The sequence below is a fragment of the Mobula hypostoma genome, chromosome 10 (genome assembly GCF_963921235.1).
Source record: "Mobula hypostoma chromosome 10, sMobHyp1.1, whole genome shotgun sequence".
Classification (NCBI taxonomy): Eukaryota; Metazoa; Chordata; class Chondrichthyes; order Myliobatiformes; family Myliobatidae; genus Mobula; species Mobula hypostoma.
In genome coordinates this window covers 118736255-118751875 of record NC_086106.1, presented here as the reverse complement: position 1 = coordinate 118751875, position 15621 = coordinate 118736255, and the positions used below count along the sequence as shown (strand labels likewise).

The following is a 15621-nucleotide window of genomic DNA, read 5'->3' as shown; positions in this document are numbered from 1 at the left end:
GAAGTGAATTCTACTTCCACCGACCCTGCAGTCACAACAACTCACCACGTAATGCAAAAGGTCTGCACCTCTGTTTCACTGAGGACTCAATTCTCTGCCCTCTGGTCATTCTGGGCAGCATGACAGCACCGTGGCTCGCGCAATCGCTTTAAAGTGCCAGCGATCACCAGTCGGGTTCAAGTCCCACCGCTGCCTGTAAGGAGTTTTCACGCTGTCCCTGTGGCCGGGTGGGTTTGCTCCGGGCGCTCCAGTTTCCTCCCACAGTCCAAAGACGCAAGGTTAAGGTTAGAAAGTTGTGGGTATGCCAAATCAGCACCGGAAGCGTGACAGTGCTTGTGGGCTGCCTCCAGCACAATCCCCACTGATCTGATTTGACACAAACAACACATTTCACTGTATCTTTGACATTCCAATGTACACATGTCAAATAAAGCTAATCTCTTTTCTTTAAATCTCTCGATAGGTGGTAAAGAGAGAAACCCCACAGCAACCATCCTACCCTGACCTGTTTGTTCTCCCACACTCCTATCAACAACCCCAAGATTCTATACACTGGAGCGATTTACAGTGTCCAATTCACCACACCACCTGCACGTATTTGGATCGCGGTCAGGGAGAAGGTGAAAAAGCCAGAAGTCAGGATTGAATCTGGGTCGCTGGAACTATGAAGGATCAGATCTTCTAGCTGTGCCACTGTGCCAACTACACAGCTTCCCTAAATTTACTATTATCAAAGCCCTATATGATTCTGAACACATCAAATTTCACCTTAATGTTGAAAAGTCTCTCATCCTCAGGGCAGTCCTTTCAAAGGCTGAAAACCTATCGAATATTGAAAGGTCTAGATAGAGTGGACATGGAAAGAATGTTTCCTATAGTGGGAGTGCGGGAGTCTAGGACCACAGGGCACAGTCTTAAAACAGAAGGGTGTCCCTTTCGAACAGGGATGAGGATGAATTACTTTAGCTAGACAGTGGTGAATCTGTGGAATTCATTGCCACAGATGGCTGTGGAGGCCATGTTGTGGGTAGGCTCTTGATTAATAATGGCATCAAAGGTTAAGGGGAGAAGACAGGAGGCTGGGGTTCAGAGGGATAATAAATCAGCCATGCTGGAATGACAGAGCAAACTCAATGGGCCAAATGGCCTAATTCTGCTCCTATGTCTTATGTATTATGTTCTAAGAATCAACTGAAGCTAAATTTCAATAAGTCTGTTTATCGTATCAGGAATTATGGCTAAGAAAAATGCAGAATTGAGGCAACTATCTCATATTTCCTGTAGTACATCCAGGGACAATACCATTAAATGTTTGAACTCTGCAGGTTACAGTAGCTCGCTCGTTCAAACTGAGAAAGGAAGCTCTTTTTCAGTAACTGGGAAAATAGGTATTTCCCACGAACTGTCAAATGTCAAAGGTTTATTTGTTATCGAAGTGTACATCTCTGAAATTCTTCTCCAGATAGCTTCGAAATCAAGAAAGAAATGAACGGCAACACCATCATCAGCCTCCAAATCCCCCTTTATCCCTTTCAAACCCACTCACTCTCCTTTTCCCTTACTAAGCAAAAGCCTATCAATTTTCACTTTATATGTACCCATGACGGCCTCCACAGCCGGCTCAAACAATGAATTGCACAGATTTACCACCATCTGGCTAAAGAAATCCCTTCTCATCTCTGTTCTCGCTGTCAGTCAACGCAGCACACCTGAAGGATTTGTGCTTAGTCCACTGCTCTACTCTGTCTGCACACGACTGTGGGGCTCGGCACAACTCAGAGACCATCTATAAGTTCACCAGTGACACAGCTGTTGTTGCAGAATTCACAAATGGTGCTGAGGCCGCATATGGGTGTGAGACAGATCAGCTGGTTGGGTGGTGTCGCATCAACAACCTTGTACTTAACGTCAGTAAGACCAAGGAACTGATTTGTGGGCTTCAGGAAGGGAAAGTTGGGAGAACACATGCCAGTGCACATACAGGGGTCAGAAGTGGAAAGGACGAGCAACTTCAAGTTCCTAGGTGTCAACATCTGTGAAGATCTAACCTGAATCCAACATGCCGATGTAATTATGAAGAAGGCCCACCAGCAGCTATATTCCTTTTGGAGTTTGAGGAGATTTGGTATGTCACCAAAATCACTAACAAATTTCTATAGGTGTACAGTGGAGGGCATTCTGACTGAGTGCATCACTGCCTGGTGTGGAGGCATCGGAGCACAGGATCAGAAAAAGCCGCAGCATTGTAAACTCAGCCAACTCCATCATGGGCACTAGCCTCCCCGCTATCGAGGACATCTTCAATAGGTGATGCCTCAAAAAGACAGAATCCATCATTAACGACCCTCGCCATCCAGGATGTGCCCTCTCCTCATTGCTACCATCAGAGAGGAGGTACAGGGGTCTGAGGGCACACACTCAACACTTTAGGAACGGCTACTACCCCTCCGCCACCAGATTTCTGAACAGACCATGAATACCAGCTCACTTTTTGATCTCTGTTTGCACTTCTTATTTATATTTCTAATTGTAATTTATATAAGTTTTATGTATTGCACTGTTCTGCTGCCACAAAACAATAAATTTCATGACAATATATGTTAATAATAAACCTGATTCTCAATTAAGTTTTAAATTGAAACTTTGCATAGATGTACTTGTCCATATGACAATAAACTCCACCATCCACGTCATATGCTCTCTTCTCACTACCACTGTCAAGTAGGAGGTACAGAAGCCTCAGGTCACACGCCACCCGACTCACGATCAGTTATTACTGAACAACTATCAGGCTCCTGAACCGGCGTGGACAACTTCACTCACCAGTACTCTGAAATGATTCTACGGCCTGCACTCTCACTTTCAAGGACTCTACAATCCATGTTCTCTTCACTATTTTTAATTACACAATTTTATCAATCTTTCTTTGTTTATGTGTAGTTTTTTTCCATAAAATTCTACAGTATTTTTTTCTTGTAAATGCCTGCAAGAAAATTAATTTCAAGATAGTATATGGTAACATATATGTACTTTGATAATAAATTACTCTGAACTCTGACTGACCTCTTTGTTCCTCCAGACACCAAAATGTGACATCTCTCTCAGACGGTGCAATCCAAATTCCAACCACCCTCTGGGTGTAAACATCCAGGACATTTCACCTGGACAACATCCCACGAACCATCAAACTGCAGGCCAAGACACTCAGGATGTGGGCTAGATTATCAACCTATTGTGACTGTATGTTTTCCTCTATCATAATCACATGTGCTATATGTGTCTTATGCTGGGTCTGACTATTGGTACTGCGTTTTTTACATCTTGACCCCAGAAGAGTGCTGTTTCATTTGGCTGTGTTCATGTGTGTGGTTGAAGGACAATTAAACTTGAACTTGAAAATATTCTTCCTCAGATCCTCTCTAAATCTCTTATCCCTTCCCTTCCTGTGCCTTTTACTTTTAGATACCTATCAAAGTTCAAAGTACATATTTTGTCAAGGTATGTATATGTCTCCATATACTGTACAACCGAGGCTCATCAAGCATTCACAGCAGAATACAGAAATACAATCAAATCAATAAAACACTTTACATGAAGACTGACAAACAACCAATGTGGAAAAGAAGACAAACAGTGCAGATATAAAATATAAACAAACAAACAAACAAACAAACAAACATAAATAAATAGTACTGAGAACATGAGCCCTTCAAAGTGAGTCCATAGGTTTCATTGGTAAGGCCAGTGATGTTGTGGGGATGGAACTGGACTCTCTGATGGTGGTGTCTGAAAAGAGGATGCTGTCTAAGTTGCATGCCATCTTGGTCAATGTCTCCCATCCACTACATAATGTACTGGTTGGGCACAGGAGTACATTCAGCCAGAGACTCATTCCTCCGAGATGCAGCACAGAGCGTCATAGGAAGTCATTCCTGCCTGTGGCCATCAAACTTTACAACTCCTCCCTTGGAGGGTCAGACACCCTGAGCCAATAGGCTGGTCCTGGACTTACTTCCTGGCATAATTTACATATTACTATTTAACTATTTATGGTTTTATTACTATTTAATTATTTAGGGTGCAACTGTAACAAAAACCAATTTCCCCCAGGATCAATAAAGTATGACTATGACTATGACATGAGTTCATTGATGAAAAGATTGAAGAGCTGGTTCAGGAGTCTGATAATCATAACTGTTCCTGATCTTGGTGGTGTGGGACCTAAAGGCTCCTGAACCTCCTTCCTGACGACGGCAACAAGAAGAGAGACCCAAGTGACCTGGGTGGTGGAGGCCCTTTTTTGCGGCAGTGCTCCTTGTAAGTGTGCTTAATGGTGGGGAGAGCTTTGCCACTGATCGACTGGGCTGTATCCACCACTTTTTGCAGGGTTGCCCTCAGAGCTCTGTACAGCTGGAGCAGGCCCCAGATCAGCCTCCTCTGCTCCTCCGAAAACAAACCCAAACTATCCAGTCTGACCAGCTGGAACACAACCACCCTGTAACACCAGTGCTGTCTTTACCCTTTACAAGTCTTTTTCCCATCATTTATCAGAAAGCGAACAACGTTAGTCAGTCTCAACTTACAAACAACATAAACTATATTAAAATGTAAAACAGTTGTAAAATAAAATAAAATAGATTTCTTCCGTATTACTGAATGTCTCAATACTCGGCCAAGTTAGGGTTTCTGGTTAATTACAAAAGCAATGTTTTGAAAACTCCATATCTCAATGGATGCATTCCAAAATCTTAACTGCTATATCGTAGGATCTGCGTTATGCTCATAATTTCAGTAACTGGGCTTTGACAACCCGGGAACAATGCAACCGGAGCTCGGTCTCCTACAACCCTGTCCGCAAACCTATTGCAACAGACCGGGCTCTGAACACCCTGCACCCGGGTCCAATTACAACTAGAGTCCGGGGTCCGTAGACTCCTGTACACCGGCCCGCTGGAATCAAAGCCGGGATTCTCTCTCTGCAGTTGGCCGGGCTCTGAACGCCCTGTACCCGGACGAGATCAACCCAATCACCCTGCTCCCGATTCAAATCCGACCGAAGCCTGGGCTGGCCGCTCTCTGCACCCGCCCGGGCGGCTCCGTCGTCCCGCTAGCGGCCCGGTCCCTTACCTGTCCTGAGAATCCACGCTCGTCTGCCCGGAGCCAGGCGCCAAACGTGGCGGCTTCTTGGCGGCCAAGCTCTCGGAACTGACCAGCCTTTCCATCGGCGCCGGGATTTGTACAGCTCCGATCAGATTTCCTCAGCGGGTCGGGACCGGCTCGGCCCAGTTCGGCTCGGCTCAGGCGCTTCCTCTTCCTGTGGCGGAGACGGTCAGAGTTCAGCCGCTGCCGGAGACGGCGCCTGACGGTCACGACCAGCCTGACACCCGTCAATCAGCCTGATTGACATCTGTCTGCAAGTTATCCCGGGCAGCAAAACTACTCTGAAATCGCACAGAAATGATGCATCTCTGTGCACTGAAAATCACCCACGGACGGAAATGTCAAAGCCGTGCAGTAAATTATCTTCTGTTTGTATCTAAACTACCGGTAGGTGAAAAAGCAATTAAAAAAAAGTGAATTCTAGAAGATTAAATTGCCTCATCTTATTTTGTGTTTATAAAGGAAATTCTAAGTGATGATTTTCCATTAATATGCCTCATTTCTCTCTAATGCAGATCTTACACTTATCGTCGAAAAATACATGTTGTTTTATATCGCTTCTTCCCAAGACTAAGACAGAATAAGGCGATTAATACTTGGCAAATTAAAGAGGATGCGTCAGATAAAGGGAGACGATTGCTTACGAAAAATGCTGTTCAGACAATATTGAAGTTTAATATTTGGGACTTTTTATCTCAACACAGATTGTAAAATTCTATGTAAAGTTCTGCTTGCGTTAGAAATTTGACAACTACTAAGTCAATTGCATCCAAGGGAACTCTCATGCAGAAGGATTAATACTTATGTTATAAATAGACAATATTTTGGGTGTTTTGGGTGAATGAAGATCACTAGTGAGGGCCTCGGTGGTTTTATTGCATTGAAATAATGCATTGCTTTTTTATATAATGAACCATTCATGCAGTCATAGGAAAAGTAATCAAAGTACAAAGTAAATTTATTACCAAAGTAAACATATTTCACCATATGCCACCTTGAGATTAGATTTATTTTCCAGGGACATTCACAGTAAATACAAAGAAACACAATAGAATCAATGATAAAAAAACACATATACAAGATAGCCAAACAACCAATCTGCAAAAGAGAACAAACTGTGCAAACACCAAAAGAAAAAAAAACACAAAATAATAATAATAATAATAATAATAATAATAAATAAATAAATAAGCAATAAATATCAAGAATGTGAGATGAAGGCCTTGAAAGTGAGTCCAGAGGTTGAGGGAACAGTTCAGTGTGGGGCAAGTGAGGTTGAGTGAAGTTATCCACCTTGGTTCGAGAGCCTGATGGTTGAGGAGTAATAACTGTTCCTGAACCTGGTGGTGTGAGTCCTGAGGCTCCTTCCTAATATGTATTAGTCTATGTATATTTGTTAGTCTGAATGGCTAATGATTTATTAGATTCAAGCACCAAGCATTATTCCATAAAATAGGAAAATAATCCTTTTTGGGGAGATTGTCCAGACCAATGATTTAGGATCTAGAGTCTTTGAATGGTCCATTTCTCCACGTGCTGAAGAAACAGTACTGTGCAGAAGTCTTAGTAACCCAAACAAGAGAAAGTCTGCAGATGCTAGAAAACAAAGTAATAGACACAAAATGCTAGAGGAACTCTGCAGTTCAGGCAGCATCAATAGAAAAGAGTAAACAGTCGACGCTTCTGATGAAGGGTCTCGGCTCAGAACGTCGACTGTTTACGCTTTTCCAAAGATGCTGCCTGACCTGCTGAGTTCTTTGGAACCCAAGATTTTTTCTCTAGTTTCAGATGCTACGGCCTTCACAAACCCCTGATCTTAGCATCTGCAAGGTTCTCTGGGATTACCTGGAGAGACAGAAGCAAGCAAAACAGCCAAGGTCTGCAGAAGAACTGTGACAAGTTCTCCAAGATGCTTGGAACAACCTACCAGCTGATTTTCTTATAAAACTGCAGAGACTTATAGTTAATGCAAAGGGTAGTCACAATAAATATTAATTTAATTTAGTTTTTTACTGTTTACTGTTATTTATAGTAATTTTTTAATATTTAGAAACTATTCATTTCATTAGTTTTGAAAGCGTCTTGGCTTTACAGAATTCTTTTACATGTGCCGAAGACTTTTGCATAGTACCGTAGTTCTCACAGTGCACAGGTATGCAAATGCAGTCTTCCCTATTTCACCATCCCCCTCCCTACCAACAGCCCTTTGGTTCTCACCTCTTGAAACTTAAAAGCCTCATCATTCCATCTAATTACATATTTTCCATCAAAACCTCCACAAAGAAAATCTTTAGACCTCATGTATATCAGCTACCATTGAGAGCCGTCTCATGACCTCGCACATCTGAGTCCCGAATTCTCCCTCCAAAGCTTGTCTTTTGCCTGTTTGTTGTCTACACTCTCTCAGCCTTAGCGCCATGGGTCAAATGAAGGGAAATAGGACTAGCTCAAGTAACTAACTGGCTGGCATGGTCCATTGGGCCAAATAGTCTGTTTCCATGCTATGACACAAATTAATTACTAATTCCGCCAAGAGCCAATTTCCCTTCCTCTTTATATAACCGTAACAGATGTTGCATAACACTCGTTTACTATTCTTCATGCAGAAACTTAGATAGGGAGACTTGACAGATTAATCTGAAAGGGAATCTGAAGCAGAAATTAGAATCTCCATTGTTTTCCAAACTCTCTGGCTAGCTGCCAAGTCCCAATTGTTGATAATGTGCTGATTTAGGGCAGACTAAGTCATTGAGTGCATGGTCTGATAAGGCATGATAATAGTGAAAATGTTTGAATAAAATCACTATATGATTTCAAGTATATTCACTCCTGTTAGGTGTACTCGAGGAAAAAAAATGCCTGTATATTCAGCTTTAACTGATATGCCAACCTTGCAACATTAGGCCATAAGAACAGAAGACATAAAAGCAGAATTAGGCCATTCGGCCCATCAAGTCTGTTCTATATTCCTATCCTGGTTGATTTACTATCCCTCTCAACCTTATTCTCCTGCCCTCTCCCCACAATCTTTGAAACCCTTACTAAACAAGACCCTGTCAACTTACAGTACTGACTTAAGCCCATCACCCCTGTTGGGGCATAGGCCGTCGACAGTAGCTTGCCAGAGTCCTCTGTCCCGGGACAGCCTTTCGAGTTATCCCCAGGTGTAGCCCATCTTTGAAGATCCTTCCTCTCCCAGGGATGAGGTCTTTGGAGCTTCTGTTGGTGTGTCTGTAGCCCTGGCTTTTTACAGGATGGGGTCACTATCCCAGTGCCCAATCCTGCTGCTTTCACAGCTGGGCTTGGGACCGTCTATGGTGGAGTTAAGAACTTATCAACCTCAGCTTTAAATACACCCAGTGACTTGGCCTCCACAGCTGTGCACGGCAATGAATATCATGGCTGATGAAAAAAAATCCTTCTCTGTTCTAAAGGGATGTTATTGTATTCTAAGGCTGTGCCATCTCACAAAGTTGTTTTTTTCCTGTATACCTTTAAGGCTACCACTAAATTGATAAACTCAGCGATTCAGGAACAGCTGTCATCCGATTTCTAAATGGACACTGAACCTATGAACACTACACTACTACTTTTTTATTTTGCACTACTTATTTTTACCTTAACTACTTAATATACATACAGTATATAATTACTATAATTCAGTATTTATCATGTACTGCAGCCACAAAGTTGACACGTTTCTCAACATATGCCAGTGATGTTAAACCAGATTCTGATTCTGAAATTTTATGATGTCATTACTCCTGGCAAATTGTCTGATGGCTAGTCTTAAGGACAAGAGTAAAGCAGCATGTGTTAGTTAATTCATCGGGCAGAGGGGATATGTCAGGAAAGTACAGTCAGCGAGCCTCACACTTATTGTAAGGAATTTAATGGGACAGAATTTATGTTCACTTGGAAAGACTGGGTATGAATAAAGAAGTCAGTTTGTGCAGGGGAAATTCTGCCTCACAAATCCAACTGAGTTTTTATTTTGAGATAACTAAAGAAAATAAATAACGAAGAAATAACGAAGAAAAAAGTAAGCGGGGCCTGTTGGGACTTGCCTGTGGAGCAGGAGATCGCAGAGTGCGTTGGAGACAGTTCCTTGTGGACTTGAACACTGGTTTTAAAAAGCGAGCGGGGCCTGTCAGGACTAAGCTGATGAGCGTGATCTCACTTGGATTTTTAGTAATTTAGCAAGGGCCAATAAAAAGAAGTGACATTTCCGTGGAGTGGCCATTGTGGGAGTGGGTCAGGTTCGGAGTGGGAGGCTTTGGTTCAACAAGCTTCGGCAAGAACAGGCAGCGGCTAAGGGTGCTGAATGTTTTGGGAGTATTTAGATTATTGTAGAATTTAAGTTTAGGAAGTTAGAGCCAAAGGTACAGCAAGTGCAGGCGGGATGGTACTTCAGGCAGTGGACTGCTCCTCCTGTGAGATGTGGGATTTCAGTGTACCTAACTGTAGAGAGAGTGCAGAGGAGATTTACAACGATGTTGCCCGGATTGGAAAGTGTGCCTTATGAGACTAGGTTGAGTGAACCTGGCCTTTTCTCCTTGGAGCATCGGAGGATGAGAGGTGACCTGATAGAGCTGTACAAGATGATGAGAGGCACTGATCGTGTGAATAGCCAGAGGCTTTTTCCCCAGGGCTGAAATGGCTAACATGAGGGGGCATAGTTTTAAGGTGCTTGGAAGTAGGTACAGAGGAGATGTTAGGGGTCAGCTTTTCTGCACTGTGAGTGGTGGGTGCATGGAATGCACTGCCGGCGAAGGTGATAGAGGTGGATACAATAGAGTCTTTTACAAGACACTTGTACATGGAGCTTAGAAAAACAGAGGGCTGTGCGGTAGGGTAATTCTAAGCAGTTTCTAGAGTAGGATACATGGTCAGCATAACATTGTGGGCCGAAGGGCGTGTAATGTGCTGTAGGTTTCTATGTTTCCTACAGTCTCCTAAGTGACTACATCTGCAGGAAATGCACCCAAGTTCAACTCCTGACTATCAAGGTTGAAGAACTGGAGCTGGAGTTGAATGTACCTCAGACCATCCAGGAGGCTGAAAACCTCCCAGATGAAACTTCTCCTGAGGTGGTCACGCCCAGAGTGCAGGCTTCCCCTGTAGCCATTCCCCTCAAGAATATCCCTTTGATACTGCTGGCGGAGGTGATCTATCAGGGCCCAGCAGCAGCAGCAGCCAGGCCAGTGGCACCGTGGTCAGCTCTGACACTCAGCAGCCAAGGGTAAAGTCAGGCAAGGCGATAGTGACAGGAGACTCGATAGTTAGGGGGAAGGAAAAGAGATTCTGTAGCCACAAAAGAGAAGCCAGGATGGTGCTAGAGTCCAGGGTGTCTCAGAGCACTTGCAGAATATTCTCAAGAGGGAGGGTGCGCAGCTACAGGTCGTGGTGCACATTGGCACCAATGACAGAGGTAGAAAGTGGGAAGCGGTCCTGCACAGTGAGTATAGAGAGTTTGAAGAGGCTAAAGAAAAGGTCCTCTCAGGTGGTAATCTGTGATTACTCCCAGTGCCACGTGCTAGGAACGGGATGATAGTACAGATGAATGAGTAGCTGAGGAACAGGTGCAGAGGGCAGAGTTCCAGGTTCTTGGGCAATCAGAACCTTTTCTGGGGTAGGGATGACCTGTTCAAGATGGACTTGCTGCACCTGGAAGAGAACCAATATCCAAGTCAGGCGGTTCGTGACAGCTATTTGGCAGGGGGATGGGAACCGAAGAACCAGGTCAGAAAATGGAGGGATGAATAGGAAGATAAATGTCAAGGCCAGTAAAAGAAAAGTGGGAGCAAAGTGATAGATACAATAGTGTGGGTAGTTTGAAGTGTGTGTATTTTAATGCTAGTATAATGGTTAAAGGTGATGAATTTAGAACATGGAACTATGATGTTGTGGTCGTTACAGATACTTTATTGAGAGAGGCAGGAATGGGTGCTTGATATCCCAGGGTTTTGATATTTTGGAAAAGGTAGAAAGAGAGGTAAGGGCGGGGGGGGGGGAATATGCACTACTAATCAGGGACAATATCATTGCTGCACTCAGAGGAGACAAAGTGGAGGCTCATCCACTGTCTATATGGGTAGAACTCAAAAATAGGAAGGGAGCAATCATTCTGAAGAGATTGTGTTACAATAGCCAGCAGGACATTGAGGAACAGAAACGCAGGCAGATTAAGGAAAGAGGTAAAAACAATAGGGGTTATGACATGGGGACTTCGACTTCTCTAATATAAACTGGGGCCTTCTTAGGATAAGTTGATTAGATGGGGCAGAATTTGTTAGGTACACCCAGGAGGGTTCCTTAAATCAATATGTGGATAACCCAAAAGGACCTGGTGTTGGATAATGAGCCAGGTCCAGTGATGAAGCAGCTGGGAACAGTGACCACAACAACTTAAGTTTTAAGATGGGTATAGGTAAGGATGAATATGGAACTTGTAGGAGTGTATTAAATTGGAGCAGAACAAATTGCAAGAGCATTAGGCAGGATCCAGGGAGAGTTAATTGGAAACTGCTGTTTTTGGGCAAGTCCGTATCTGATATGTGGAGGATGTTTAAAAACCAACTGCACAGGGTACAGGACAGGTGCAGCATGTTCCAGAAAGAAGGAAGGATGAGGATGGCAAGGTAAGAGGACCTTGGATGTTAAGAGACTTTAGTCAAGAGGAAGAACGAAAAGTATGTAAAGCTGAGGAAGCTAGAATCAATCAGAGCCCTTGAGGATTATAAAGAAACCAAAAAAGAATTAAAGAAGGGGATTAGGAAAGCCAGGAGGGGCCATGAAATATCTTTGGTAAGTAAAAGAGAATTCCAATGCATTCTAGACATATAACAAGAGCAACAAGGAAGAGGGTAGGACCACTCAAGGATAAAAGGATGGAACATCTGCTTGGATGCGGAGGATGTAGGTGAAGTCCTTAATGAGTACTTTACTTCAGTATTCACCAAGGAGAAGGACATGCATGATAGGAAAATCAGTGCTGAACATATTGATATGGTGGGCCATTTTGAGGTAAAGGAGGAGGTAGTGTAGAGTCTCTTAAAGCGCATTAAGGTGGGTAAGTGCTCAGGGCCTGAGACAGGCAAGGGATGAGATTGCTGGGGCCTTGAACAATATCTTCATTTCCTCTCTAGCTACAGGTGAGTTCCCAGATGAGTGGTAGGGAAGCTACTGGAGAGAATTCTTAGAGATAGGATTTATGAGCATTTGGAAAACCATGGCCTAATTAGGGAGAGCCAGCATGGCTTTGTGTGGTGCAGGTTGTGTCTTACTAACTTGTTTCAGTTTTTTGCTGAGGTGTCAAGGGTGATTGATGAAGGTTGAGCTGTGGATGTTGTCTGCATGGATTTTAGTAAGGTGTTTGACAAAGTCCCTCATGGGAGGACCATCCAGAAGATTAAGATGCTTGGGATCCATGGTGAATTGACTGTTTGAATTCAGAATTGGCCTACCCATAGAAGACAAGAGGATAGTGGCTTGAAGAGACTTATTCAAGATGCAGGTCTGTAACATTTGGTATTCTGCAGGGATCTGTGCTGGGACCTCTGCTGTTTGTGATGTATACAAGTGACCTAGATGAGACTGTATTAGGGTGGGTTGGGACATTTGCAGACAACATGAAGATTGGTGTTGATAGATAAGTTGCAGAGATGGGTGGAGAAATGGCAGATGGCGTTTAACCTGGCCAGATGTGAAGTGTTGCACCTTTGTAAGTCAAATATAAACAGTATGCCATTATGGGCAAGATCCTTAACATGTTGATGTGCAGAGGGATTTTGGAATCCAGGTTCGTAGCTCCTTGAAAATAACTACACAGGTTGGTAGTGTGCTTAAGAAGGCATATGGCATGCTTGCATTTATTACTTGAGGCACTGAATTCAAAAGTCAGGAAATTGTTACAAATGTATAAAACTATAATTAGGCCACATACCGTTCTGGTCACCCCATTGTAGGATGTTGAAGCTTTGGAGAGGGCATGGAAGAGGTTTACCAGGATGTTTCCTGGATTAGAGGTCGTATACAAGAGGTTGTACAAACTTAAGATTGTTTTATCTGGAGCAGCAGCAGCTGAGGGGAGATCTGGTGGAGGTTATAGAATTATGAGGGGCATAGATGGTGTAGAAAGACATCCTTCTCCCAGGGTTGAAATGTCTAATACCAGAGGTCATGCATTTAAGATGAGAGGGGTTAATTTGAAAGGAGATGCGAGGGGCAGGTTTTTTCAGAGTGGTGGGTGCCTGGTCACACTGCCTGGTGTGGTGGTAGAGCCAGAAATATTAGGGACATTTAAGAGACTTTTTGATAGGCATATAAATGTGAAGAAAATGGAAGGCTATGGACATTGTGTAGGCAGAGAGAATAGTGAGCCGTTTATAAACACAAGAGGTTCCGCAGGTACTGGAAATCCAGAGTCATTCACACAAAATGCTGCAGGAACTCAGCAGGTCAGGCAGCATTTTTAGAAATGAGTAAACTAGGGCCCTTCACCAGGACTGGGAAGGAAGGGGGAAGATGCCAGAATAAGAATAATGGCGGGGGAAGATCGACAGGTGAAGTGTTACTGGACACCTCACCTGGAAGGACTGCTTGGGGCCCTGAATGGAGGTGAGGGAGGATGTGGATGAGCAGGTGTAGCTTTCTGCTGCTTGCAGGGATAAGTGCCATGAGGGAGCTTAGTGGGGAGGAAAGAATAGACATGCCAATGACGGAGGAGTGATCCCTGTGGAAAGTGGAGAGTAGAGGAAGATAGTGTTTGGTGGTAGGGTGCTGTTGAGGATGGCAGAAGTTGCAGAGAATGATGAGTTGAATGCAGAGGCTTGTTGTTAGTAGATAAGGACAAGAGAAATTCTATCCCTGTTAAGGTGGTGGGCAGATGGGGTGAACGTGGATATCTGGGAAATGGAGATGTAGGCAAGGGCAATAAGTGATTTGATTACTAATTTACTTGGCTCAGCACAACATTGTGGGCCCTTTCCTGTACAAGGTGGTGTGCATTGACTTCAGCAAGGTTTTTGACAAAGTCCTGCTCTATGAACAGTTCTGGTTGCTACATTACAATGAGGAGGAGATAGCATTAAAAAGTGTAGAGATTCCTCAAGATATTGCCTGGAATGGAGGACTTTTCTTTTAAAGAGATTGGATAGCCTAGGACCAGAGGGTGCAGCCTCGGAATACAAGGACGGTCCTTTAGAACAAAGAGGAGAAGGAATTTTAATCAGAGGGGGTGAATTTGTGGAATTCATTGCCACAGATGCTGTAGAGGCCAAGTCACTGGGTGTATTTCACGCGGAGGTTGATAGGTTCTTGATTAATAAGGTTGTCAAAAATTATGAGAAGGCAGGGGAATGGATTTAAGAGGGATAATAAATTAACCATGATGGAATGGTGGAGCAGAGTCAATGAGCCAAATAGCCTAATTCTGCTCCTATATCTTACGGGTTTATTCTCACTGAAACATAGCAAGCTGAGGGATGAATCAACATAGGTTTATATAATTATGAGGGGCATAGATAGGATAGTTAGTCTTGTTCCGTGGCTGGAGAAATCTAAACTAGAGGGTATAGATTCAAGATGAAAAAATTTGCTTAAAAGTGGGGTGGCGGGGGCATGTTTTTGAATAGATGGTGAGGGTTATACAGAACAAGCTGCCAAAGCAGTAGAATCAAATACTGTACAAACTACAGCCTTTTAAAGGCAATAGGAAGGACACTTGGATGGGAAAGTAGCCAAATACAGGCAAATGAGATTATCAGAGTTGAGCTGAAGACCCCATTTCTGTGCTGTATAACTAACTTAATAGGTTCAAATTAGTTACTTGGAAAATAAAATTTAAATATGCAAAATCCCTTGTCAATCACCAAGTTTATTTTCAGAAACAAAAATAATTTTGGCTCCAACCACAGGCAAAGTCCAGTGTGCAATAGATATCCTCCAAATTCTTTATTTATATACGCTCGCAGGAAGTTAAGTATATTATACCATAATGAAGCACTGGGTCTGGACCCTAAACTATAAATCTCTGCCTCCAATGGCTACATCTTTCAATACAACACAAATAAATTTATACAATAGGTTAAAACTTAAACATGCCTTCATTTGTGGGTATGCATTCAAGAAGCCGTAAATATTGTAAGCTCCAGTATACTTCATCCATTATTAAGGACCCCCGTTCACCTAGGACATGCCCTCTTCTCATTGCTACCATCAAGGTGGTACAGGAGCCTGAAGATACACAATGTTTTAAGAACAACTTCCCCTCTGCCCTCAGATTTCTGAACGGATATTAAAGCTGATTCTGACTGACTCAAAACTGAATATTCTCAGAGCACTGGAACTATCTGCTTTAGCTTTTATATAATCTGCAAATAATACACCAATTAGTGAAATGGGATGGCCATTGATTGAGCATCCTTATTTACAACTGAGAAATGAGCATTCAACATAACA

General features: G+C 43.2%; 1 protein-coding gene across 4 annotated transcripts in view; it reads right to left on the bottom strand.

Moving 5' to 3' along the window:
* The window catches only part of mtmr1b (myotubularin related protein 1b), a 70713-nt gene extending 65364 nt beyond the window's left edge, over positions 1-5349 (bottom strand). Inside the window, exon 1 of one of the 4 annotated variants that reach the window (XM_063061113.1) lies at positions 5128-5349. In XM_063061113.1, the coding sequence (XP_062917183.1) occupies positions 5128-5222 (95 nt within the window). In that variant the 5' untranslated portion in view covers positions 5223-5349. The remainder of the gene's footprint in view (positions 1-5127) is intronic. The other 3 variants (XM_063061114.1, XM_063061115.1, XM_063061116.1) reach the window with 3 other exon arrangements.
* Positions 5350-15621: the final 10272 nt, after the last annotated feature.